Source organism: Chenopodium quinoa, unplaced genomic scaffold (genome assembly GCF_001683475.1).
Source record: "Chenopodium quinoa cultivar QQ74 unplaced genomic scaffold, ASM168347v1, whole genome shotgun sequence".
In the NCBI taxonomy this organism is placed as follows: Eukaryota; Viridiplantae; Streptophyta; class Magnoliopsida; order Caryophyllales; family Amaranthaceae; genus Chenopodium; species Chenopodium quinoa.
The window spans coordinates 173,480-199,097 of NW_018743331.1; the positions used below are offsets into that span (position 1 = coordinate 173,480).

The window sequence follows — 25,618 nt, forward strand, 5'->3', positions numbered from 1 at the left end:
GTGAAAGGGGGTTTTGGGTGATAAATTTTTCTTTTCCCAAAATACCCCTCTTATCTTTTATTTTCTTTATAGAAAAAAAACTACCTTCATTTTTTTATAAAATAACTACCATCAATAAATAAAAAATAAAAAAAAACTACCATTTTGTTTTAAAAGCTACCATTTTTTTTTTACAAAAAAAAAAAAAAAAAAAACTACAGTACTATTCCTTTTTTTTAGGGAAGTTGTAGAATTATGAATTGTGAATAAACTTTGGCTTGGTCTTCATTAACACATAATCAATCAATTTATAATACAAACAATGAGGTTTCCTTCCCTAACTTAAACTCTAAGAAAACCTAGATAAACCAGGAAAACCAAGATAAAAGATAACAAAATATATCCTAGAATTAAGTATATTATCTAAATCTAAATTTTATCCTAATACCCCTAAATATATCTTAATACCCCCCTCAAGTTGGAGCACGAGATTCGAAGATGCCCAACTTGGAAAGAAGATTATCAAACTGAGCTTTCCCGAGTGGTTTCGTGAAAATATCTGCCAATTGAGAAGTATTTAACACATGATGAGGAGAAATTAAACTCTCGGTTATCGCATCACGAACAAAGTGACAATCAACCTCTATATGCTTAGTACGTTCATGAAAGACTGGATTCTTTGCAATATGCAAAGCCGATTGACTGTCGCAAAAAAGTTTAATAGCCTTAGGATGTTACACTCCTAGACTCAATAATAAAGCCTTAAGCCACTTTAACTCACAAGTGACCCCTGACATGGACCTGTACTCAGCCTCTGTAGAGGATTTAGAAACTGTATCCTGCTTTTTTGTTTTCCACGAAATCGGCGATTTGCCTAAAAATACCAGCCAACCTGTTAGAGAACGACGGGTTAGAGGACAAACCGCCCAATTTGAATCACACCATCCTTCCAATGTGAGGTCGCTATCCAAACGTAGTAATATACCTTGACCGGGAGTCCTCTTCAAGTAACGAACTACCCTCAAAGTCGCTTCCCAATGATCTTCGCGCGGGGCTTGCATGAATTGAGATAAAATGTGGACCGAATAAGCTAAGTCCGGTCTCGTCACAGCAAGGTAGATGAGACGACCAACCAGGCGCCTATAGGGTTCGGGATCCGCCATCAACTCGCCGGATGCAAGAGCGAGTTTGTGGTTTTGCTCGATAGGAAACCCACTAGGTTTCGCACCTAGTAGACCTGCTTCAGAAATAATATCTAGAGTATATTTTCTTTGACAAAAAAATAACCTAAAGAACTACGAGCAACCTCAATCCCTAGAAAATATTTAAGAGGCTCGAGATCTTTCATCTTGAAACAATCACTAAGATAGGCCTTGAAAACCTTAAGTGCAGCGGAATCATTCCCAAAAATAATAAGATCATCCACATAAACCAAGACATTTATTTGAGAATTGCCGTTAGTATATGTGAACAAAGAATAATCAGAGTAAGATTGCAAGAAACCATACTTTTTCAAGGCCGATACTAATTTTGCAAACCAACACCGAGGAGCTTGTTTTAGGCCATACAAGGACTTGCGCAGCCTACACACCATAGTTGGATCTGAACATTCAAACCCGGGTGGAAGTTTCATGTAGACTTCTTCATTTAGATCACCATGAAGAAAAGCATTATGAACATCCATTTGATGTAACTCCCAATTTTTGCAAGCTTCTATGGCAAGAAAAGCCCGAATTGTAGCCATTTTCGCGATAGGAGAAAAAGTTTCTTCATAGTCAATTCCCGCTTGCTAATGATTGCCAAAAACCACTAGTCTTGATTTTAGACGCTCGACCTCACCATTGGACAGATATTTTGTTTTATAAACCTACTGACTACCAAGAGCACGTTTACTAGGAGGAAGGCGCTCTAAAGTCCATGTACCATTGTCCTCTAGAGCACGAATTTCTTCCTCGATAGATTGGCGCCAACCATCAGACCGCATGGATTCTTTAAAAGATTTAGGGTCTTTACCATTAACAATGGCTGCAAGGAATTTTCAATAATTCACAGAAAAATTATCACAATTTATATAATGTGCTAGGGGACACGGAGTACCTGAGGAGTGATTGGAAGGAAAAACCGTATGTGTCATATAGTCTCGAAGCTTAACGTTGGGAATTTTCTGTCTAAACCCACGACCCAACTGCTGTTCATGAAGCCCATCTTCCATGCTAGGCGTGTCGAGCTGATTCGAGGGGAAGTGGACGGTACTAGGCTCTGCGACAGCTAGGGGACTGAACTCCGCATCAGTTGAGGTAGTGGGCTGAAGAATACCCTCATGCATTGAACTGGGCCCAGGTGGAGGAGGAAGACCTGAGCGTGAAGAAGGCGCTGGCCTAGCAGCTGAGGAAAATGCTGGCTGAGAAGAGCTGGGCTCGCTTTGTACTGAAGAAGGCCCAGAGCCTAATGAAGCTGGGTTGTGCGTGTGATGAGAGGCGTGGTCCGTCTTGTCAAGAGCTTCAACATCATCTGCAACTACAAATTCTGCAAAATCCTCATGTACATTTTGATCGTCAAACTCATGATTTAGAATATTTGCAACTTCCGGGCTCCCAAACGGAAACACCTCCTCAACAAATTTCACATCCCTTGAAACAAAAAATTCTTTTGTATTCAAATCAAATAATCTCCACCCTTTTTTCCAAACGGATATCCCACAAATATACACTTTCTACTCCGACTAGCAAATTTATCTCCCTTATTTTTCTGATTATGGGCAAAGCATAAACAACCAAAGGTCCGAAGAGCATCAAAAGAAGGAGATTTGTCAAAAAGAATTTCAAAAGGGGTTTTATTATTTAAGAGCGGAGATGGGGTACGATTGATCAAGTGAGCGGCGGTAAGAACACATTCCCCCCAAAACGAAATAGGTAATTTAGCCTGAAACCTCAAAGCCCGTCCTACATTCAAGATATGTTTATGCTTTCTCTCAACACAGCCATTTTGTTGAGGGGTACCAACACATGATGTTTGGAATAAAATTCCGGTGGCCCTAAAGTAGTCAATCAGGCAATTAAACTCCGTACCGTTGTCACTTTGGACCACTTTAATTGTTTGTGAAAATTGTCGATCAACCATAGCAACAAAGGACATAAATATTCGAAAAACCTCCAATTTATCTACTAATAGATAAATCCATACAACTCATGAAAAATCATCGGCATAGTTAAAAAATAACGAGCTCCACATGACGAAGTATGGCGATATGGACCCCACAAATCACAATGAACTTTCTCAAAAAATCTAGAAGCTTTATTGTCACTCAAAGGAAATTTGGCTCTCGGATGTTTAGCATACATACATACTTCACAATCGTTATTTAAATGAGCTTTATTATTACTAACATGCGGAATTAACTTAACTATTTTTTCAGACGGATGACCAAGACGCCAATGCCATAACTCTAAGTTTGATGTAGCCTCTTTCGGTTTGCTAAAATAGTAAAGTCCATCTCTCCTAGTTCCCGTTCCAATCAGCTCCTTCATTTGGCCCTGTATAACACATCCATTAGAATCAAATTGAACAATAGTTCGTAAATCATCATTAAGTTGAGAAACAGAAAGCAAATTGCAATTCAAGTTTGGAACATAGAGAACTCCGGTGAGAGTTATGGTATCGGACAAAAGAACGGAACCCATTAAAGTAGCTTTCACTTGTGCGTCGTTCGGTAGTCCAACGTTGCAATCCAAATTTTGAGTGTCAAACAACCAAGAATTATTCCCAGTGACATGATGAGTTGCGCTAGTGTCGATAATCCAAGAAGTGGCATCAAACTTACCCGTCAGTCGATTTTCTGGTATTTGAGAATTACCTACAAGACCGGCAATGGCCTTCCATTGCTCTAGAGTAAAGAGGGATTGCGTAGGGGAATTGGGCTCAATTTTCGGAGGTGGTGGTTCGTCACCTCCAGCCATGGCTATGGATTAGCAAAGAAAAGAAAAATTAAGGCCTGATACCATGTAGAATTATGAATTGTGAATAAACTTTGGCTTGGTCTTCATTAACACATAATCAATCAATTTATAATACAAACAATGAGGTTTCCTTCCCTAACTTAAACCCTAGATAAACTAGGAAAACCAAGATAAAAGATAACAAAATATATCCTAGAATTAAGTATATTATCCAAATCTAAATATTATCCTAATATCCCTAAATATATCTTAATAGAAGTCATACCCTTCTATTGCCTCTATAATTTCATCAATTTTTAAACTCACTAATATTTTTTAATTAGATTTTTTTTAAAAGATATTTTTAATTAGAATAAGGTAGATAATATTTCATGAAAGAAAGGAGAATCGAGCCATATAGATTTCTTATAATGCACACGCAATATGCGTGTGTCTTATAGCTTGTTCCGAATAAATCGAAATTATTGGATTTAGTGGTTCAATTTTGGATTTTTGGGTAATAAATTAAGAATTGGTTGCAACAAACTGTTTTCGGTTCTCAATTTTTTTATCGAATTTATAACTGATTGAATATTTGATTATCTGACAAATATTAATATATGTATTTTAAAGTCAGAATATGTTTTAAAATCTAGTTAATAAAACCAAAAAAGCATTATTAAACCATAAATGTGAATAAAATAGCTTGATATATACGAAGTATATACATACTTGCATAAAGCACTAACTTTAAATTAGTGGAAAAAAGTACATATGTTGCGGGTTTCTCCCTTAGGAGCTGAGGGTTTCTCCCTTAGGAGCTGAGGGTTTCTCGTTTTTCTCTACGGTTTCTCTAGAAGGGTTTTCCAAAGTTCATCTCGTTTTAATTATTTTTTATATATTTTTTTAAATTAAAGATTTTCCTTCATTATTCTCTCTTTTCTTTCATCTTTTTTTTTTTTTTTCTCATGGTCTCAATTGTGAATTTTTATAAGAGCTTCCACTGGACACTGGTATTTTTATTGTTGATAAAAGCCTGAAAAAGTTTTTAACTGCTTTTGATAAATAGATCTCATCTTTGAGATGGTGATTTTCTATTGTAGTTAATTTAGTTGCTTGTTCGTTTGGCAAGGATTGAAGATCTAGAGATTCATAATTACCGTAAGTATCTGTAGGACCAAATGAGTATTTTCACCCAAACGACCATGCATCAGTGGATTTCAGGCAGAAATAGTGCTAACTCCCAAATTGTATTGTTTCAGAAGTTTTTAATAAAGGTGATTGTTGGTTGAATATGCGATGTAATTAGTTTTAAGATGTTATGTAATTGTGTTTGTTTTTTAGATTTCTTAGAGATTGTTTGTAAGTGTCGTTTGACTATCTTTTATCAATGAAATCCATTTATATGTTGCGGCCATTTTAGGTCATTTTGGTTCAATTTTAAACCGTATCATAAACAGAGGTAGCATATAGCGCAGCATATATATGCTTCATTTATAGGTTTTTTATTTTTTATTTTTTTTTGGAAAGCATTAGTCATAATTGCATAATTTAAGGTAGATACTTTCTTACTTAGAATCATGTCATCAATCCACAACCAATTTATTCCAAAAAAATTAAGTTAAAAATTGAATATATTCAATATGGGTAGATCTTTTTAAAACGCCCAAAATAGTATATGTAACTAACATATGAAACGGAGGGAGTAATTAATAAACACAATCATATTTTGACATTTGCAAGTTTCACAACAATAATCTCACCCTTAATATATACCTGAATTAAGCAGATAATGGTAATTGAATCGAACACAATTATGACCTAAATCAAACTTAGCCTGATACGACAATGACTCAATCTGAAATTGACTCAGATCCAATAATAACCTGAACCAAATTTGACTCAAACATGTATCAACACATAATAAATTCGTATCGAACTTGAATTGGATCAACTTAAACTCGAATTGAATCGACTAGAAATTGACTTGACTCTAACACTCCATAACCCTATAGAGCGCATAACCCGACATGATCCTACTCAAGCCCGACCCACATAGATTAGTCCATAAATCGAGGAGTAGTTTCATATAGGGCTACTATCATACTTCGATATATCTATACAAAGGAGTATTTTCTAGTACGATTATACAAAGTAATAAATTAAACTTGTTACTCGATCTATATTATTGCAGCTTCTTGTTTAAATAATTTCGCATATCATATGCTTATAAAGATTAAAACTCTCGTGTTAGATTGTGATCGAATAAGAAAATGTAGTCTAATGCCTACTCATCACTTATTACTACGTACATTATGAGAACAAAAGAAACTTGCACGTTGTCGCATTATATTGCATCATGAATAAGAAATTACTTGAACTTCCTTTTCCCATCATATATAAGTGAAGCGTTGCAATGGGCTAAACCACCAAAATTTGCTCAAATTACAATTAAACAACAACAAAGAGCAACATCTTAACTAGTTTAGTACCAAAGAAGTAGAGAGAGCGTTCAATAATACACAATGTGTCTTCCAATTTTTGCAACATTACTTAAGGCAATTACCATATGGCTCATCTTGTTATTGAACCATGTTGGCAATTACCATTTTATGAACATACATTGACATTAATCAAGAATACTTACTAATGAATAATTCATTGAAATAGGTGGTGCACACACGGTTGGAAAATCACACTGCTTATTCTTCCAAGATCGACTGTACGAAGGTAATAGCCAATTTGACCTAACTACGCACCCAAACCTTCGTCAACAACTACGCCTTACTTGCCCCCGAGGCACACCATCAAATAACTTCACATTTTTGGATCAAAATCCACAAAGCTCGAACAAATTTGACAACTCTTACTTTGATCAACTCCTCAAAAGACGAGGAATCTTACCAATAGGCCAAGCCTTGACACAAAATCCTTTAACAAGTGGCTTTGTTCGACAATTTGCTCGAAAAGATGCTCTATTCAATACCAAATTTGTTAGAGCTATGGTTAAAATGCAAGCCCTTGATGTCCTCCTTGGCAATGAAGGACAGATTAGGAAGGTTTGTAGTAAAGTAAACTAAGACGTACTCGCATTTTTTTTAGCATGGAAATTAAAATAATAATTGCAGAGAAAATCTCAATTCTCTTAGGGGAAAGTGTGTCCCAAGTTGTTTGATTTATTATTATATCTATTGTATTTGGGCTCCTATGCCTTTTTAGTTTCAACTCTTTTCTATATTAATCTTTGAAATTTAATTCATTTTTAATCTATTAATAATCTACCATATTTATGGTGACTCTAATCGATTAACCATTAGTCCATAATTCATTTTTTTAAAAAAATTATTGTAGCAACTTCCTTCAAGGCTTCAAGTAGCACAACAATACAAATAAAAACGATTTCCAATATAATTCCACGTATGTAAACATAGTCTCACAACTAGGCGAGGCCATAAGCTTGTAGCAAAAGGTTGTTAATTTAAGAAGGTCGACATGGCTAGCACGGGAAGATGCAAAAACATAAAGAACATCTTTATAACTATGGAATTTCTATATATAGAAAAGAAATGTCTCAATAATATCAATCACACACATGTAACATGTGAAAATTTCAAAGAGTACCAAGACAAGTTCAAGGATTATACTGAAGTTTTTATATAAACAGATTAAACACCTAGATTTATGGTTCAAAAGCATTTTTTTTTTTTTTTGCTCATTTGATAAGTAAATGAACAATAATCGTCAAAATGAAAAAATATAGTATATCTATCATTGGGTGCACTAGCACCCCGGATGTATATAAAGATCTCTCAACATACGCATCAAGAAAATTACTACAGATTTATGTTCTCTATCCTACTGATCCTACTACCATGCACGCAAAGAAAGGGAACTACCACACTAAAATGAGATCATACTATCTTCACAAACTATTGGGTGCAACAGTCCGTACCCAATGTTTCGTGCAGTGAGATACCATATCATCGATGATACAGTAGCTAAAGCAACCAACAACTCTGTCTCTGACTCTGATGACGATGAAGCTCAAAACCCCTCAAAATTTGATAATTGAATCGAAATTTAAACGTTAAACAATCGAAGAGTCTGCGATTTGGGGCTGATTATGACTGCCCCCGTGGATTCAGGTGCTTCACTAAACGATGCTTTTTCTACAGATCCTGCTCCAAATGATTTGGATCTTCCTGACCATACTTACAACTCCGAAATTGGATTGAGCTCTCTGTTGTGCTCTTCAACAATTCTGTGTAAGTAAAGCTTCTCATCGGTCCTATAATATCTCATAGGCATCAGGGGCGAAATTACGTGTGAGAAAGAACCGAACCCCTTGGTGGAGTCCAGTCCCCCGGAGTTGTTGGGGTTGTGTGCGTGGGCAGCAACGGTTCTGATGGTAGTTATGGTGGTCGAATTGGGGGATGCGTTTATGTTACTTTTTGCATTTATGTTAATTTTTTTATACTCTTGTAAAATATATCTGATTTGTGTTAATTTTGTCTGATTTGTGTTACTTTTTGTTGGATGAAATGGTAAATTACGTAGATCAACCAACAAAATACAAATATCAGCCAATAAAAGGAATATATCAGGTAATTGATATATGATATAAGCTAACATTAGGAACATATCAGACATTAATAAAAACGTGTCAGCTAAAACAAGGAACATATCAGCCAACAAAAGGATGAAACCAGCAAACAAAAGCAACATATCAACCAACAAAATATACATATCAGCCAACAAAATAAAAACATCATATAATTAGAGAAACATATCAGTCAACTGATGTCTCATAGCAGCCAACAAAAGGAACATATCAAACATTAAAAAAAACATATCAACCAACAAAAAAATAAATATATCAGCCAATACAAAAAACATATCAGCCAATAAATGAAACATATCAGCCAAGTTTGTTGCACCTCATTATACGTACGGCAGTCCGTACACAATAACTTCTCTACTATCATAGGAAATAATATAATATTCCATAGAGCCGAGATAACAAGGAAAATGAAATAAAATACATGGATTATATATCTTATACGGAGTATGTTTTAATTAATCGCACCAAAAATAAAACGTTAACTAAGTAAAACACTGTCATCTCCCCGAAAAAGGAACAAAAAATTGATAAAAAATCATGCATCTAATCTATACTAATATTTAATAATGGGAACTTTTTGTGTTCTTATGCCATTGGTCATATTCTTATTGGTCTATAATTTTTTTTATGAAGGATTGTAATAATCTGTCATTTTTATTATTTTTTGTTCTATAATTTTAATTTGTAAATTATTTATTTTGCTTTTTAATTTAATTTTTTTCATGAAGGGTTGCATTAGTTTTTTTTTTTTAATTATTTTTTTTTATCAAAATCCCATTTTCGTTATTAACTATTCAAATCATAATGCATTTTACTTTAACTTAAATGATATCAATTTTCTTTCAAACAAGAAAGATATAAAATTTTAGTTTATATTATAAAAGATATTTTAACAAAAATTATTAAAATTATAATATTACTCATATGATTTGAAAAAAAGTTCAACCCGTCATTGAACGGGATAAATACGTACTAGTAAAATTAATAACCTAACTACTCGTTCTAAATATATAGTATGGTAAGTCAGCATCGATTCCAGGCCACAAAGAAAAGATTATTTAATACAGTATGGATTAGTTAACTTTTATCAATGAAAAAAGTAAATAGAAATAAATTTAATTTGAAAGATTACATGCATATAACTAAACTAATTTAAGGCTATTAATATCACAGATAAGAAATCAAACAATAAATCCCTAGCTACTTATATTATTTATATAAAGATATATCTCTACACTCTAAATTATCAAAATAGTATGCTCATCTAGAAAAGATGCCATCTTTATACCAAGAATTGCTTTCAATTAATTAATGGCTTTCCTAACATATTATATACAATTCATAGAATGCATATTAGAGACATTAATCACAATTTCCTAACAATTTATTCAACCTGTCTTCATAGAGAATTTCATGCCCTTACAATTAGTTCAACCTATCTACATAGAGAATTTCATGCCCTAATTGAATTAATCGATCACTACCATCTTAATCCAACCTACATTCGTCATTAGGTTCAAACAAACATTAAGGGCTTGTTTGACATTGTTTTTTATTTTTAGTTTTCTGTTTTTTTGAAAACCAAAAACCAAAAACAGGAAACAAGAAAAGGGTGTTTCCACTTATTTGTTGTCATCAGTTTTCTAAATTATCAGGATTTTAATAAGTTTGACTAATTTTTTATTCATTATATGACATATATTATATGATTTTGAAAATCAAAAAACCAAAAACCAAAAACCACAACAATGCTAAACGAACCCTAAATTACATCTAACCTAACTAGCATAAATATTAAATCCACTAATAAGCTTTGCATGGTTTTTATCTGAACCGCACCACATATGGGCCATTTTTTTTTCCTAATTTTTTAAGCTTAATTGATGCAGAAACTAATACATATACGTAATAGTGTCAATATTGTTTTTTTACGAGTTGGTTCTTTTTTGTGTGTAATTTTTTATTTTTATTATAGGGTTGTGATGCATCGATTTTAATTAATGGACCATTGTCTGAGAAAACTGCGGGTCCTAATTTGAGTGTTAGAGGGTACGAGTTTATTGATACATTGAAAGGTGTGGCTGAAGCAAAATGTCCTGATGTCGTCTCTTGTGCTGACATTATCGCAATTGCAACAACAGAACTTATTAAGCTGGTAACTTAATAATCATGTTCTAAAGTTAAATACTCATTGTTCGCCCTCTTAAATCTAGTGAATAACATTTTTTTTATCTTATTATGGATTTACCTAAATAGGGTGGTGGACCAGTATATTCTGTACAAACAGGGCGAAGAGATGGACTTGTATCTAATGCCCAAGATGTGAGAATTCCAAACCCATCTGGGTCTGTTACCGAAAGTATCCTAGCCTTCACTAAAAAAAAATTTACTCCCGAAGAAATGGTGCTTCTTTTTGGTATAGTTATATTTACTCTCATCTTTTTTTCGTTTTTTTGAATCAATCATGTCATAATTCTTGGCACTAATCAAGAATTCTTACAAATGTTTAATTTATTGAATTAGGTGGTGGACACACAGTTGGAAAATCACACTGTTCATTCTTCCAAGATCGACTTTACGGAGGAACTAGCCAATTTGACCTAAATATGGACTCAAACCTTCGTCAACAGCTACGTCTTACTTGCCCCCGAGGCACAGCATCAAATAACTTCACATTTTTGGATCAAAATCCACAAAGCTCTAGCAAATTTGACAACTCTTACTTTGATCAACTACTCAAAGGACGGGGAATCTTACCAATAGATCAAGCCTTGTCACGAAATCCTTTAACGAGTGGCTTTGTTCGACAATTTGCTCAAAATGGTGCTCTATTCAATACCAAATTTGTAAGAGCTATGATTAAAATGCAAGCCCTTGATGTCCTCCTTGGTGATCAAGGACAGATTAGGAAGGTTTGTAGTAAAGTCAACTAATAAGTCTCGCACATTTTATAGCACGGAATATAGTAATAAGTGCCGAGAATGTCTCAATTCTCTTATCGCAAAGAGTGTATCCATAAATTGTTTTTTTTTTTTAAATTGTCTCTAGTATTTTTGGGCTCTTTTTGAGTTTCAAATTCTTTTTTCTTCTAAAGAAAAACTCCTTTATGTATTAAGCTTTAAACGTTAATTCTTTTTTGAAAGGGTAATAGTCAATTTAGGTAATTGATATGCTAAACTAGCTACTTCAGTAAATGATCAATGCTCATGACTTAGGTTGGCAAATTATAGTCAATCGAGTGCATGCACTAAAAAAAGTGACAAAGCTCTCTCTCTCTCTCTAGGGAAGGTTCTGTTCTTAGCTTTCCCACCGCTTCATAGCCGCTTTTCTCATCGCTTCCCCTGCTCGCCGGCGACCGGAGTTTACTCCTTTGCTGTCACCGGCGAGTCCTCTGCTCTATAGTCCCTTTAATAATCTGTGTTTCCTTTTTTTTTTTTTTTTGCACAATAAAGAAGACTAGGAAGTTTGAAGTACTGATTTTCCTTTAATACCATCGGAGGTTGATTAAGGTGTTGGTGAGGTTCCGATTATCCAACGAAACAAGAAGCTAAGGCTATTCTTAACGCCACCGTCGAAAGGAAATTCGCTAATCATGTTCCTGGCGGTAAAGGTGAAGTTAAGGCTAGGGTTTTCTCCCTTAATCCAAGGTTGGGTTTCGGTGAGGGATCTTCTTGCGTTGGTCTTTGAAGGCTGTTGTTAGTGTTAGGTTTCGATTCCGACAGTGAGGTAGTTCTTTATGGCACTCTTCTTCCAGGGACTCTTAATTTCACTTTGTTAGAATTGCCTTTTAGTTGTAGTTCTTAATTTGGTTTAGTAGTTATGTTTGGCTTATGTAGCTTGCTTTTTTCAGTGTTTAGTTTTACAATTTTTAATAAAGTTGTTTCTGTAGCTCTGGTTGTTTGTCTTGGAATGGGGTTCCTTATGGTTGTTCTAATTAAAGGAGTATTGTCTTTGGGATCATGTTGGACAATTTTGCTCTTGGATTTAGAGGTTACAAGGTTAGGTAAAACCTTGCTTTGGTTCTGTTGGTTGCCTTTTCGAGGTGTTACTTTGTTTCTCTGGAAATTATAGGACATTGGGTTGCTATATCTTCCTGGGGGTGGTTTCGTTTGTGCAAGAGAAAGAAGAGTTTACCCTGCATTTGGGGTATGCAGGAGGAAGGTGTTGGTGTTGGTGTTGATGAGGGAGAAGGTGGGTTTGCTTATCTTGTTGTGTCTTAGTCGAGGGATGATAAGAGTACTCTTTTGGTTGCTATCATCCCTTTGCTAGTGTTTGTGATGACAAAGCCTGTCATCACCGTTAATCTACATCTTGAAGGAGGCTCCCCAACTTTAATGTTTGGGGTAAGCAAAGTCCTCCATTTTCTTACACTCTCTGTTAGTAGAGTTGCTAGAAGGGAACTTGCATTTTCGTGCAAGGTTTCCCATGATAGAGTCATTAAAAAATATGACTCATTTGGTTGTCTTTCCAGACTCCTAGGAAGTAGTTATACTTTGCATTCCCTAGGAGTAGAGGTGATCATTGGGTGGGCCGAGTCGGGTTCGGGCCGGGCAGAAGCTTAAAAATAAACCCACTTTTTGTGCCCAAACCCGCCCAAAAAAATTAAAATTTTGGTCGGGCCAAGGTTTGGGCCGGAATTTTTGTGCCCAAACCCGCCTAAAATGGTCGGGCCGTGCGGGCTTTTCAGGCGGGCCTAAAAAATCAACTAAATATGTATAAAACGCATTCCCAAACCCGCCCAAAAAAATTAAAATTTTGGGCCGAAAAATTTTGCACAAAACCCGCCCAAAATCGGGCCGGGCTGACTTTGATCACCTCTACCTGGGAGTGAAGTGGTGTCAAGGGTTCTATTTTTTCAACAGGGGCATTCATCTTTCGGTTGGTTCTACTCTCAGCAGCTTCCTCTTCAAATTTGCTTTTGTGTTTTGGCAAGTTTCAGTTCTCCTCACTGCGTTCAAGCTACAATCTCTATTCATCTCGAGTTATTTGGTTAGTTTTGCAATGCTCGGTCCACATTACAGATCCAGTAAATTTTTGTTGGTTTTCTAGGCTCCGAAGTCAAAGGTGTTATATTAATGACGGTCATCACAGGAGGTTATGCTATGGTGGTCATCATTAGTGTTATGCTATGGTTCATAAGGATTCTCATTCCTGTTTGCGTGTTTGGTTTGATATGTTGGGTTGTAATTTTCTTAGTTTCTTTACTCTTTTTTAGGTTGTAATATGTTTTTTCTCAATAGAGTCTTTTGGAAAAAAAATAAAAAAGAAAAAATAAAAATAAAAAGTGCATGCACTACTTAAGATATTATTGTATTATATATGTATCCTGTTGAATTGGAATTCATATATATTATTGCCGGTCAAATTGGATTTGTGAGTCATTATTAGTTTAAATTTAAACATTTATATTTATGACTTTAACATCAAAATAGGTGTATATTTGAGTTGACATTTAAGATTGAAATTATTATTGAAAGTATCTGAAGAAATATTACAAACAGCCAAGTGATTTGAGAGATCAATTTGCATACAGGTAGTATGCTTGTTCTTTACCAAAAAAGGAAGAAAGCAGAGACGAGCATGGGGTGTTAATGGAGGAAAAGGGGAAACCGAGGAAGAAGAAGGAAAAAGGGAAAAAAAAAAAAAAAAAAAACGAAGTCACGTGCCAAGCACGTGTTTTTCTTTTGGCCTGAAAATAGAAGTCAACGCCGAAAGTTGGCCGGAATTCGGTCAAAGGCCCCTCCTCACCACCCAACTGACTTATAAGGACCTTTGATGCCACTTTTTTTTATAAGGACCTTTGTTACAAGGTCGTCCCTTTAAAAGGCCCTTTCTCGCAATTTTTCATTATTATTATTATTATTATTATTATTATTGTTGTTGTTGTTGTTGTTGTTGTTATTGTTATTATTATATGGTTATTTAATAAAACTAACTAACTATTTCATGTTTGATTCAATAAGGGATGTGACGCATCAATCTTATTTTATGGACCTTCGACTGAGAAATTTGCTGGCCCTAATTTGAGTGTTAGAGGAAACAAGTTTATTGACTCTTTGAAGGATATAGCAGAAGAAGAATGCACAGGGGTTGTTTCTTGCGCTGATATCATCGCTATTGCTACTAAAAAGCTTATCAAGATGGTAAGTTAAATATATCATGCTCTTAAATTATTTCTCAACGTTGTTTATCAAATTGCTTGATAATTTTGTCAATCTTCAAAAAATCAAAAATTAATTATACATATTTATGGATTTTTATATTTTAATAGGGTGGAGGACCAGATTATTTAGTACAAACCGGGAGAAGAGATGGACTTATATCTGAAGCCCAAGATGTGAGCCTACCAAGCCCCTTCGGATCTGTCAGACAAAGTATATTAGCCTTTGGTGACAAAAACTTTTCTCCAGAAGAAATGGTTGCTCTTTTTGGTAAGTTCATTATTTACTTTATCGTGTTAGTTTGTAATGTAATTTTTTTTTAAACTTTGCAGATCAAAAGAAATTAATAATCTTTACAAACTTTGTTTCTAAAAATAAAATATAAAATATAAAATAATCTTCACAAACTAGTTAGAAGGAAAGTAAATTAGAACATGGGATGTACACATTTTTTTATGAAGTTTGGTGCAAATGGTTAGAAGAAAATTAAAGTATGAAGTTTTTTTCACCGTTAAAGCCAATCGGTAAAGTGATAATGTTCAATGCAAATTGCAAAACAATATCAACAAGTACACTATTTGACTATTACTACAACCACGGCTTGAAACAACCTAATTTGTTTGATGTTGTTGACCGTACAACAAATTTGTGACCGTACAATAAATTTTATCCTTCAACCATTATAACTTTATTTTAAATAACTTTCTTGAAATGAATGAATATCATATGTTGTATGGGACCTGAATTAGTCATCTATGTTGTTACAATAATAATAATGCTCTTTGAATCAGGTACACACACGGTTGGAATTTCACAATGTAATTTCTTTCAAGATCGTTTGTACCAAGGGACAAGCGAATTTGACCCAAAAATGGATCCAAACCTTCGCCGACAATTGATTCCTACTTGTCCTCAAGGCACCAATTCAAACAACTTCACCTTTCTTGATCAAAATTCACAAAGCTCAAACAAATTTGACAGTTCTTTCTTTGATCAAATTCTCAAGCAGCGAAGAATCCTCAAAATTGACCAAGATTTAGTTCGTGATCCTTGAACTAGAGGCTTTGTTCTAAGATTTGCTCGAAATGCTGCCTTATTCAATGCAAAATTTGTAAGTGTTATGGTTAAAATGCAAGCCCTTTGTTGAATTGACTACCTTGTATTTTGATGATTGACTTACATAAAACAAACTCTGACTAATGGTGTTTATGAGTCTTGGTTAAAACAGAAGATTCAGGTTTAAAGCATTATGTACCGGAGTAGGAACAACAGAGTTTGGAAGACTTGACGATGAATGCAAGCTTTCAAGAGATCCTCACAACTCTAGATACTTAGTTATTCAGTGTACGAACTTAAGAAATAAAAGTGTTGGAAGGAATCCTTGAGAAACTCGAAGTTCCTGAAGGAACTTGACGTTGACTCAGAAAAGTTTTAAACGATAAGTTTTAAAATGGTTTTGAAAACCCTTAATTTAAGGAAGAGATAAAATCAGTTTTGAAAAGATTAATTTTATAAATAAATAAAATTATCTAATAATTCTTTAATTTAAATGATAAGTTTTTAAATTAATTAATTATTTAGTTATCCTTTTAAATAATAAATAATTATCTTTTTAATAAATCATTAACTGATTTTTGACTCAGTAAAATACTGTTTGCTTAAATTAAGGAAGCACGTTGAACTTGGGAGTCAAGCTAGTGAAATCGTGTTCCTCAACTTCTCCCACTTACATCCCAACTTCCCAGTTAAGGTGAACGTGTCCATGATCCGGAACTCATACAAGCCAATGAACCTAACAATTCAAAAGGGCCAAACACACTTTCAAGGGTCCAAAAGGATCAAGTTCCTATTGTCCGTGGGTTGTTCGTTCATGGGTCCAAGTTAGACAAAGTGCAACGCATGGGCTTTGATGTTGCTTCGTCATTATACAAGTAATGCTTGACTTGGATAGATGACTAGGCGTAGAAGGTGTTTACTTGGATGCCTTGGATTCTTTCTTTGCTTTGGGGAAAGGATCTTCTTGGATACTTGTTGTTTAGGAGGCAGCCAAAGCAAGAGAATAAAGAAGAGGTTACGCTCGGTTTTGATGGGGCATTTAAGAGGGATGTTACACACCCTTTTGGATGTCACTCTTGGAGCTTAAAACTCCTTAGTTTTATTGCTTGTTATTACTAGTTAATTATATGTTTAATTTTCAGTTGCTAGGAGTAATTAGCTAAATTTATAGTTGTTGTAATAAGGTTGTAACAGTCAGCCGTTACAAGGAAGAAGCTGGACGCAGCTGCAGCGAGTTCCTTCAGGAACTCACCTAAAGGAACTTCGGTAGTTACTAGTCTTTATTATGTAACGATTTTCCAAGGGAAACGTTACACAGAGTATCCCTGGTGACTTTTTGAGTTCTTTGTTGGAGACTTTTAAAGTTCCTTTTTAATTATGTTAGTTAATGGTTAATTAATGTAACTAGCTACTTCCTTAGCGTATAAAAGGAAGTTTTATTCTAGGTTGCAATTCATTCATCTATCAAACTTTTAATGAAATACAACAACTCAAGATATTTTTATGTCTTATTTGTTTTAAACTTGTGGATTCAAGTTTAGCTTGAACTCGTGGATTCGAGTTTGTGAGTTTAATCCGGAGTGTTCGGGATTAGCTTGTTTATGGTTAGTGGAGTGAGTGTTCAACTCTAACCATACTTATCCTTGATTAGTATTGCGAGTGTTCCTTGCTAATCAAACCCCGAGTTCCTCGTTGTCAGGAACTTCGTTCTTTCCTTACCCAGTTCCCACAGGAGCACCTAGCCTAAACACATAACCCATCACTCAAACACCTTAACCCATATCCGTTTCCGCATCAGTGTTCCTCAACTTCTCCCACTTACTTCCCAACTTCCCAGTTAAGGTGAACGTGGGATTGAGGGGGAAGTGGGAACTTGATGGAAGCTTGAATATTCTCTCTATAAAAAAGGATCAACGTTGTCATTTTAAAGTGTAGAAAAACAACTTAAGTTTTCTGAGCGTAAAAGTTTCTAAGTGTTTTGAAATCAGAGTTCCTTCCATCCTTAAGTCCCTTAAGTTTTACTGTGTAATTACTGTGTAATTACTGTGTAATTGGGATTGGGGTTGTAAGAGTTGTAAATTGTGAGGCTTGAGAGAGTTCTTCATACTGTACAAGTGATTCGGAGTAGAATCACAAAGAGAGTGAAACTGCGATTGAGGGATAGTAGTTTGGGAAACTTGAGTTTCTCACGGAACTTGAGTCTACGCAGAATATTAGCGATTGTAATTCATCTTTACATAGTGAAATTTTTTATTGCTTATCTCGAGTGTCTTCTCTCTTAGTAGATAGTTTAATTCCGCAAAATTTTCTATAGTCTACAATTCACCCCCCTCTTGTAGTAGACATTGTTCTATCAATTGGTATCAGAGCAAGGAACTCCGTATAGCAGGAAACCCTGTCGAGTCAAGTTCCTGGAGGAACGATGTCGAAAGATGAAAGATTAGCAGAAGGATACTCAACCCAACACCCTCCACTCTTCAATGGGAAGTATTATGCTTACTGGAAGACGAAGATGGAGATCTCTATAAAGGCCGAAAATTATCAGACTTCGAAAAATTGGAAATCAATGCTATGGCTATCAAGTTCCGAAGAGGAAGAGGAACCTACTGAAGAAGAAACAGCCAATCTCTGCTTGATGGCTAAGCACGATGAAACAGTAAATCGTCATGATGAGGTCGAAGTGAGGGGGAACAACCAATGGTACCTCGATAGTGGTTGTTCTAAGCACATGACAGGAGACAAAACTAGATTTCTCTCACTGACAGCCTATACAGGAGGAACTGTCACTACAAGAAAACAGCTGAATTCCGACGGAATTTTTCCTCGAAAACAGGGTAAAATCCGTCGGAAAACGGCCTTCCAACGGATTTCCGTCGGAAACTGTCTCTCGGAACAGCCCTTGTCGGAAATTCGACGTTTTCCGAGGGAAATTCCGTCGGAAGCCACTTTTCCGACGGAATTTCCGACGGAATACATTCAGTCGAAGCTGGTTTTGACTTTATCTGAAATCCCGTCGCAAAGTTCCGACGGAATTTTCCGTCGGAGCTGAAGTGGATTCCGACGGAATATTCCGTCGGAAGGGGAATATTCGAACGGAAATTTTCGTCGGAATATACTGTTTCCAACGGAAATTTCCGTCGGAAAATTGAATAAAAAAAAATAAAAAAAAAAGCCACCCCCCACGCCCACCACCCCCTGCCCTGCCCCCTGCCATCTGCCCCCTTCCATCTACCCCCTGCCCTGCCCTGCCCCCTGCCCCCTGCCCCACGCCCCACAACCCCCACCCACACCCACACCCACCCCACCCCGTAACAAACCATATCCCCATTCCACCCAGCCCACCCACCCACCGTAACCACCCAGCCCACCCACCGTAACCACCTTCCACCCACCCCACACCGTAACCACCTTCCACCCACCCCACCCACCCCACACCGTAATCACCCACCGTAACCACCCCACCCAGCTGAACCAACCAGCCCAAATCGGGAAAAAAAATTAAAAAAACGAAAAATTTTGAAAAAAACAGATCTAAGCCAATTTAAACCAATAAAGATCACAAAATTATACTCGAAACAAAATAAATTGAAACCAAAACAAATCCATACACATTAAGCAAATGAACAAATACAAATCGAAACCAAATATAACAGATCTATGCAAATTAACAAAAAAAAATTACAAAATGTAAAAACAACGAACGAATTTACTTGAATTTGAAACTTGAATTTGCTTGAACAACGAACGAATTTGCTTGAACGAACGGTTGAAGGTGTTGTTGTTGCGGTTCGTTGTTGATGTTGCGGTTGTTGTTGTTCCGGTTGTTGTTGTTGCGGTTCGTTGTTGATGTTGATGAATACAAAGAAAGAAGGAGAAAGAGGAGAAGGAGAAAGGAATGAGGAAGAAGAGGAGAGAAGGAGGAGAAGGAGAATGAGAAAAAGAGAAGGGGAAAGAGAAGAAGAGAGGAGAGAGAAAGAGAAGGAGAGGAAAGAGAATTGAATAGGGTTGGGGGAGGGGAACCGGTTTTAGGGTTTAGTTTTTTTTTTATTTTTTTTTATTTTTTATTCCGCAAATATGTAAGGGTTTGTTTTTTTTGGTTTTTTTTTAAATACTATTCCGACGGAATATTCTGTCGGAAACTTAATTTTCCGATGGAATATTCCGTCGGAAATTTCCGACAGATTTTAATTCTGTCGGAAAATCATTGTATCGACGGAAAAATCCGTCGGACACTTCCGACGGATTTTATTTCCGTCGGAAAATATATTTTCTGACGAAATATTCCGTTGGAAAGCCCATAAATTCCGAGGGATTTTTATTCCGTAGGAAATCCGTCGGAACTTTCCGACGGAATAAAAATCCGCCGGAATATACAGGATTTCCAACGGAATTTTGTGTCCGTCAGAAGATGTCCGTCGGAATCTGGCCTTTTTCTTGTAGTGTGTGACCTTTGGTGATAATAAGAAAGGTAGCATTGTTGCCATAGGAAAAGTTGGAAGGTCAAGTTCCCAAGCTATTGATAATGTCTTTCTAGTCGAGGGCCTCAAACACAGCATATCACAATTCTGTGATAAAGGTAACTTTGTAAGCTTTGATTCAGAAAAATGCAGTATCATACAAAATGACACAGGGAAGGTTTTGTTTGAAGGAACTCGGAAAGGAAACACTTACATAGTGGATCTTAATACAGTTCCAAGGAACAACTTAACCTGCCTCAGTGTCATTGAGGATGATCCTTTACTGTGGCATAAACGCTTTGGTCATGCAAGTTTTTCCTTAATTGATAAGTTGAGAACAAGGAACTTGGTAGAGGGACTTCCTTCAATCAAGTTCCTATGTGACAAAATTTGTGATGCTTGTGTGAAAGGAAAGCAGGTCAGGACATCCTTTAAATCCAAGAAGATGGTGAGTTCCACGAAACCTTTAGAGTTAATTCATATGGATTTATGTGGTCCTATGAGAATTCAAATTAGAAGTGGAAAGAAATATGTCTTAGTCATGGTTGATGATTATTCTAGATTCACATGGGTTATTTTTCTATCTAGTAAAGATGAGACTTTTGACGAGTTTGTTACATTTTCCAGGAGAATTCAAAAGTCCACAGGTCATCAACTGATACATCTTAGATCCGATCATGACACTGAATTTGAAAATTATAAATTTGATGATTTATGCAGGGAACAAGGCTTAAGTCATAATTTCTCAGCTCCTAGAACTCCACAGCAAAATGGAGTTGTTGAAAGGAAGAACAGGACCTTAGAATACATGGATTGAACTATGTTAATAGCCAACGATCTTCCAAGGAACTTCTGGGCAGAAGCCGTGAATACAGCCTGTTATATGATCAATCGTGTCATGCTAAGACCTATTTTAAATAAGACACCCTATGAACTTATGAAAGGCAGAAAACCGAATATATCTCATCTGAGAGCATTTGGTTGTAAATGTTTTGTGCATAATAATGGTAAAAGGAACATAGGGAAATTTGATGAAAGGAGTGATGAAGCCGTTTATCTTGGTTATGCTACTAACAGTAAAGCATATAGAGTTTACAATAAATGTACTATGTGTGTTGAGGAAAGTGTACATATTATTTTCGATGAAACTAATCCTTTTCCATGTACACAGGAACATGAGGACTATGATTTTGAAATTGGTCTAGTACGTCCTCAAGAGCATGAAGAAGATGCAGTTTTAACAAATAAGCAGCCAACTCGAGTGATTGAAAATCAAGAGGAGGAACACGATGTACATACTGAAGTTCCTTCGCATGAACAACCTCAAAATGAAGATACTGCCGAGGTTCCAAATCAAGGAGAAAATGAAGTAGAAGAAGCAACTGGCTCAGAAGTTTCTATCAACTCTGGACAAAATTATCAGTGACTTGAGCAAAGGAACTCAGACGAGATCACAAATGAGGAACTTCTGTGCCCTCAACGCTTTTCTATCAACTCTGGAACCTCGCAACCATAAAGAAGCCTTAGAGGACCCCGATTGGATTATTGCCATGCAAGAGGAACTGAATGAATTTGAAAGAAATCAGGTATGGCATCTTGAACCTAACCCATTAGATAAAAAGGTTATAGGTTTAAAATGGGTCTTTAGAAACAAACTTGATGAATATGGTACAATTGTAAGAAATAAAGCTAGGTTGGTTGTAAAGGGTTATAACCAACAGGAAGGAATTGATTTTGAGGAAACATTTTCTCCTATTGCTACACTTGAGGCTATTAGAATATTAATATCCTTTGCTGCTTTTATGGGTTTTAAACTATATCAGATGGACGTAAAGTGTGCTTTTTTAAATGGCCTATTAAAAGAAATAGTTTACGTCGATCAACCCCCTGGATTTGAGAATCCAAACTTTCCTAACCATGTTTTTAAACTTGATACGGCTCTCTACGGGCTAAAACAAGATCCAAGAGCATGGTACGAAAGACTGTCCAAGTTCCTTTTGGAAAATGATTTTAAACGAGGAAAAATTGATAAAACTTTGTTTTTAAAATCTAAAGGAACTCATCTTTTAGTTGTACAGATCTATGTTGATGATATTATATTTGGTGCAACTAACGAATCTTTGTGCAAGTACTTTGCTGACTTGATGTGCAGTGAGTTCCAAATGAGCATGATGGGGGAACTCAACTTCTTTTTCGGACTGCAGATCAATCAAACAGAACCAGGAATATTCATACATTAGCAAAAATATGTCAAGGAACTCCTAAAAAAGTACAACCTTGACAGCGCAAAGATTAACCATACACCTATGGGAACTAACTCTAGATTAGACGAAGATCCCTCAGGAACTTGTGTGGACCAGGCAAAGTACAGAGGTATGATTGGTTCCTTACTATACTTAACTACAAGTAGACCTGACATTTCTTTTAGTGTTGGTCTGTGTGCTAGGTTCCAATCAAACCCCAAAGAATCGCATCTAACAGCCGTCAAGAGAATACTCAGATATCTCAAAGGAACTGACGACTTAAGTTTATTCTACCCAAGAAGTGACACATACGATCTTAATGGGTTTGCCGATGCCGACTATGCTGGGGATTTGGTGAATAGAAAAAGTACATCAGGTATGGTCCGATTCCTAGGATCTTGTTTAGTTTCTTGGAGTTCCAAGAAACAGAACACAGTTGCTCTATCCACAACAGAAGCAGAATACGTAGCAGCCGCTGCATGTTGCTCACAACTGTTGTGGATAAAATAACAATTACATGATTTTGGCATAGTTCTTGAATGTGTTCCAATACTGTGATAATACAAGTGCTATTTGCATATCAAAAGATCCAGTACATCATTCACGTGTAAAGCATATTCATGTTAGGCATCATTTCCTAAAAGATAATGTGGAAAAAGGCTCTATAAGATTAGAATTTGTACAAACTGAATATCAAATTGCTGACATTCTAACAAAGCCTTTGAGTAGAGAAAAATTCGAAAAGATGCGATTGGAACTCGGAATGATAAAGCTGAACTGAGCAGTTCTTCTTGGAACCCCAAGGTATGTCTTAGTAAAACGACTGAGCATTGCTATAGATAACCTTGGTGTGAAAACACAATCTCGAATCTTGCAATGAAAGAGTGTGCAATTCTATTGAGTGTGTGATCATATGATTATGTTGATGAAGAAGACAAATTGAGCCATGTTATTTTCCAAGTTCCTCTTCATAAAATTGTAAACTTCTGTACATGTTAACTAGTAAAATACTTTGAGTAACTTACTGGAATTTTATTTCTTTTGTAAATTTTTTTTATTTTTTATTGTTATCTTTTTCTGTTATCTTTAAAATAAAAAACAACAAAAAGATTTTTCCTTATTTTTCTCAATTAGATTTTATCTTTCACTTTCAATTTTATCTTTTAATTTTTTATTCATTGTTAAAATAAATCACAAAATCATCCCACTACTCAAAATTACCCAACCGTCACTTCCCATCAAACCATCTTCACCTTTTCAAATTACCACCAAACCTCTATAAAAACCCCCTCGTAAAAACCCAATCAACACCCACCTTCAATTATCTTCTTCTTAGCCAATACATGCAAATTAATTTCCCTGCATTAATGATCGTCCACCTTGAGTCATAAAGTAGAAAATGGTGTAACAATTTTTGTTAACAACCCGAGGGAACAAACTGAGGGGGAATCAAATGTTGTTGAAGAAGATGAGGCCAAAAGTGTGGCTGATCTTTCTGAGGGAGAAGATGAGTTAGAAGAGGAAGTTGATGGTGTATCCAAAAAAAAAAAATGGTTAGAAGGAAATTAAAGTAAATTAGAACATGGGATGTACACATTTTTTTATGAAGTTTGGTACAAATGGTGAGAAGGAAATTAAAGTATGAAGTTTTTTTCACTGTTAAACCCAATCGGTAAAGTGATAATGTTCAATGCAAATTGCAAAACAATATCAACAAGTACACTATTTGACTATTACTACAACCACGGATTGAAACAACCTAACTTGTTTGATGTTGTTGACCGTACAACAAATTTTATCCTTCAACCATTATAACTTTATTTTAAATAACTTTCTTGAAATGAATGAATATCATATGTTGTATGGGACCTGAATTAGTCATCTATGTTGTTACAATAATAATAATGCTCTTTGAATCAGGTGCACACACGGTTGGAATTTCGCAATGTATTTTCTTTCAAGATCGTTTGTACCAAGGGACAAGCGAATTTGACCCAAAAATGGATCCAAACCTTCGCCGACAATTGATTCCTACTTGTCCTCAAGGCACCAATTCAAACAACTTCACCTTTCTTGATCAAAATTCACAAAGCTCAAACAATTTTGACAACTCTTTCTTTGATCAAATTCTCAAGCAGCGAGGAATCCTCGAAATTGACCAAGAGTTAGCTCGTGATCCTCGAACTAGAGGCTTTGTTCTAAGATTTGCTCGAAATGCTGCCTTATTCAGTGCAAAATTGGTAAGTGTTATGGTTAAAATGCAAGCCCTTGACGTCCACCTTGGCGATCAAGGCCAAATAAGAAAGGTTTGTAGTAAGGTAGATTAATATAAGACTCTAAGAGTCGAAACTCACGAGTACAAAATGTTATCTACTAGCTATTATTATTTGAAGTGAGACAAATTACAAAGAGTACATAGCCATACTCCCATATAGGCATAGCCTCGAAATTCTTATTTCTTAGTTAATGCATTCACGTATCAGTTTTGCCCCAATTGGTGTAGTTAATATTGCACGTTTTTTGTGTGATTTATGTGGGCTTGTGAGCTAAATTGTGTATTGAGTATGTAAATTTTATCTAATACTAGAATAAAAGTTGTACGAAGTATGACTTTTTAATACAAGTTAAATAAAGAAATTGATCCCAACAATGCCAACGTATTAACTATATATAAAGTTATTTTTTACCTTTTGGTTTTTTGTTTTTCTTTTTTTTTTAAAAAAAATAAATAAAAAAATAAAAAAAAATTACAAACAAGCCCTAAATTAATTGATCCACTTGTTTTCCCGTTCCACTACTCTATTTGAAACTCTCGCCTTGCCTTGCCTTGCCTCTCCTCTCCTCTTCTAGGATTTCTCCAAATTCTTAGTCGTTTAGGTCGGAAATAGTCTAATTTATTCAGAAATTAGACTATTTCCGACCTTTTCCCTTAAATTTTTTAGTTTTGCAATTTAGTTTTCTATAAATCTACACGAGTAGTGTAGATATTCGTCTGTCTTCCTATGTTGGAGTCGTTAGTTTTTGTTAGCTTTGTTGTTTTTTTTTTGTTAGGGTTATTTTGTGTGTTAGGGTTTATTAAAAAGGTAATCATCTTTTACCCTATTAACAGTTCGTTGGTAAAGAGTTGTCCGGGATCGCAACGGTTGTCAAATCTTCAAAGGCGTTC

General features: G+C 35.6%; 2 protein-coding genes across 2 annotated transcripts; both read left to right on the forward strand.

Annotated features, from left to right (window-relative positions):
- The first annotated feature begins 8,037 nt into the window (after positions 1 to 8,037).
- LOC110737931 (peroxidase 57-like) lies at positions 8,038 to 11,707 on the forward strand. The gene is made up of 5 exons (XM_021918280.1): positions 8,038 to 8,179; positions 8,472 to 8,518; positions 10,511 to 10,690; positions 10,792 to 10,951; positions 11,059 to 11,707. The coding sequence occupies exons 1-5, from the start codon at positions 8,038 to 8,040 to the stop codon at positions 11,466 to 11,468; spliced, it is 939 nt and encodes a 312-aa protein (XP_021773972.1). The 3' UTR covers positions 11,469 to 11,707.
- A 737-nt stretch (positions 11,708 to 12,444) lies between these two features.
- On the forward strand, positions 12,445 to 24,779 carry LOC110737932 (peroxidase 57-like). Its single transcript, XM_021918281.1, has 5 exons — positions 12,445 to 12,525; positions 12,607 to 12,726; positions 14,499 to 14,678; positions 14,807 to 14,966; positions 24,373 to 24,779. The coding sequence occupies exons 1-5, from the start codon at positions 12,445 to 12,447 to the stop codon at positions 24,777 to 24,779; spliced, it is 948 nt and encodes a 315-aa protein (XP_021773973.1).
- The last annotated feature ends 839 nt before the right edge of the window (positions 24,780 to 25,618 follow it).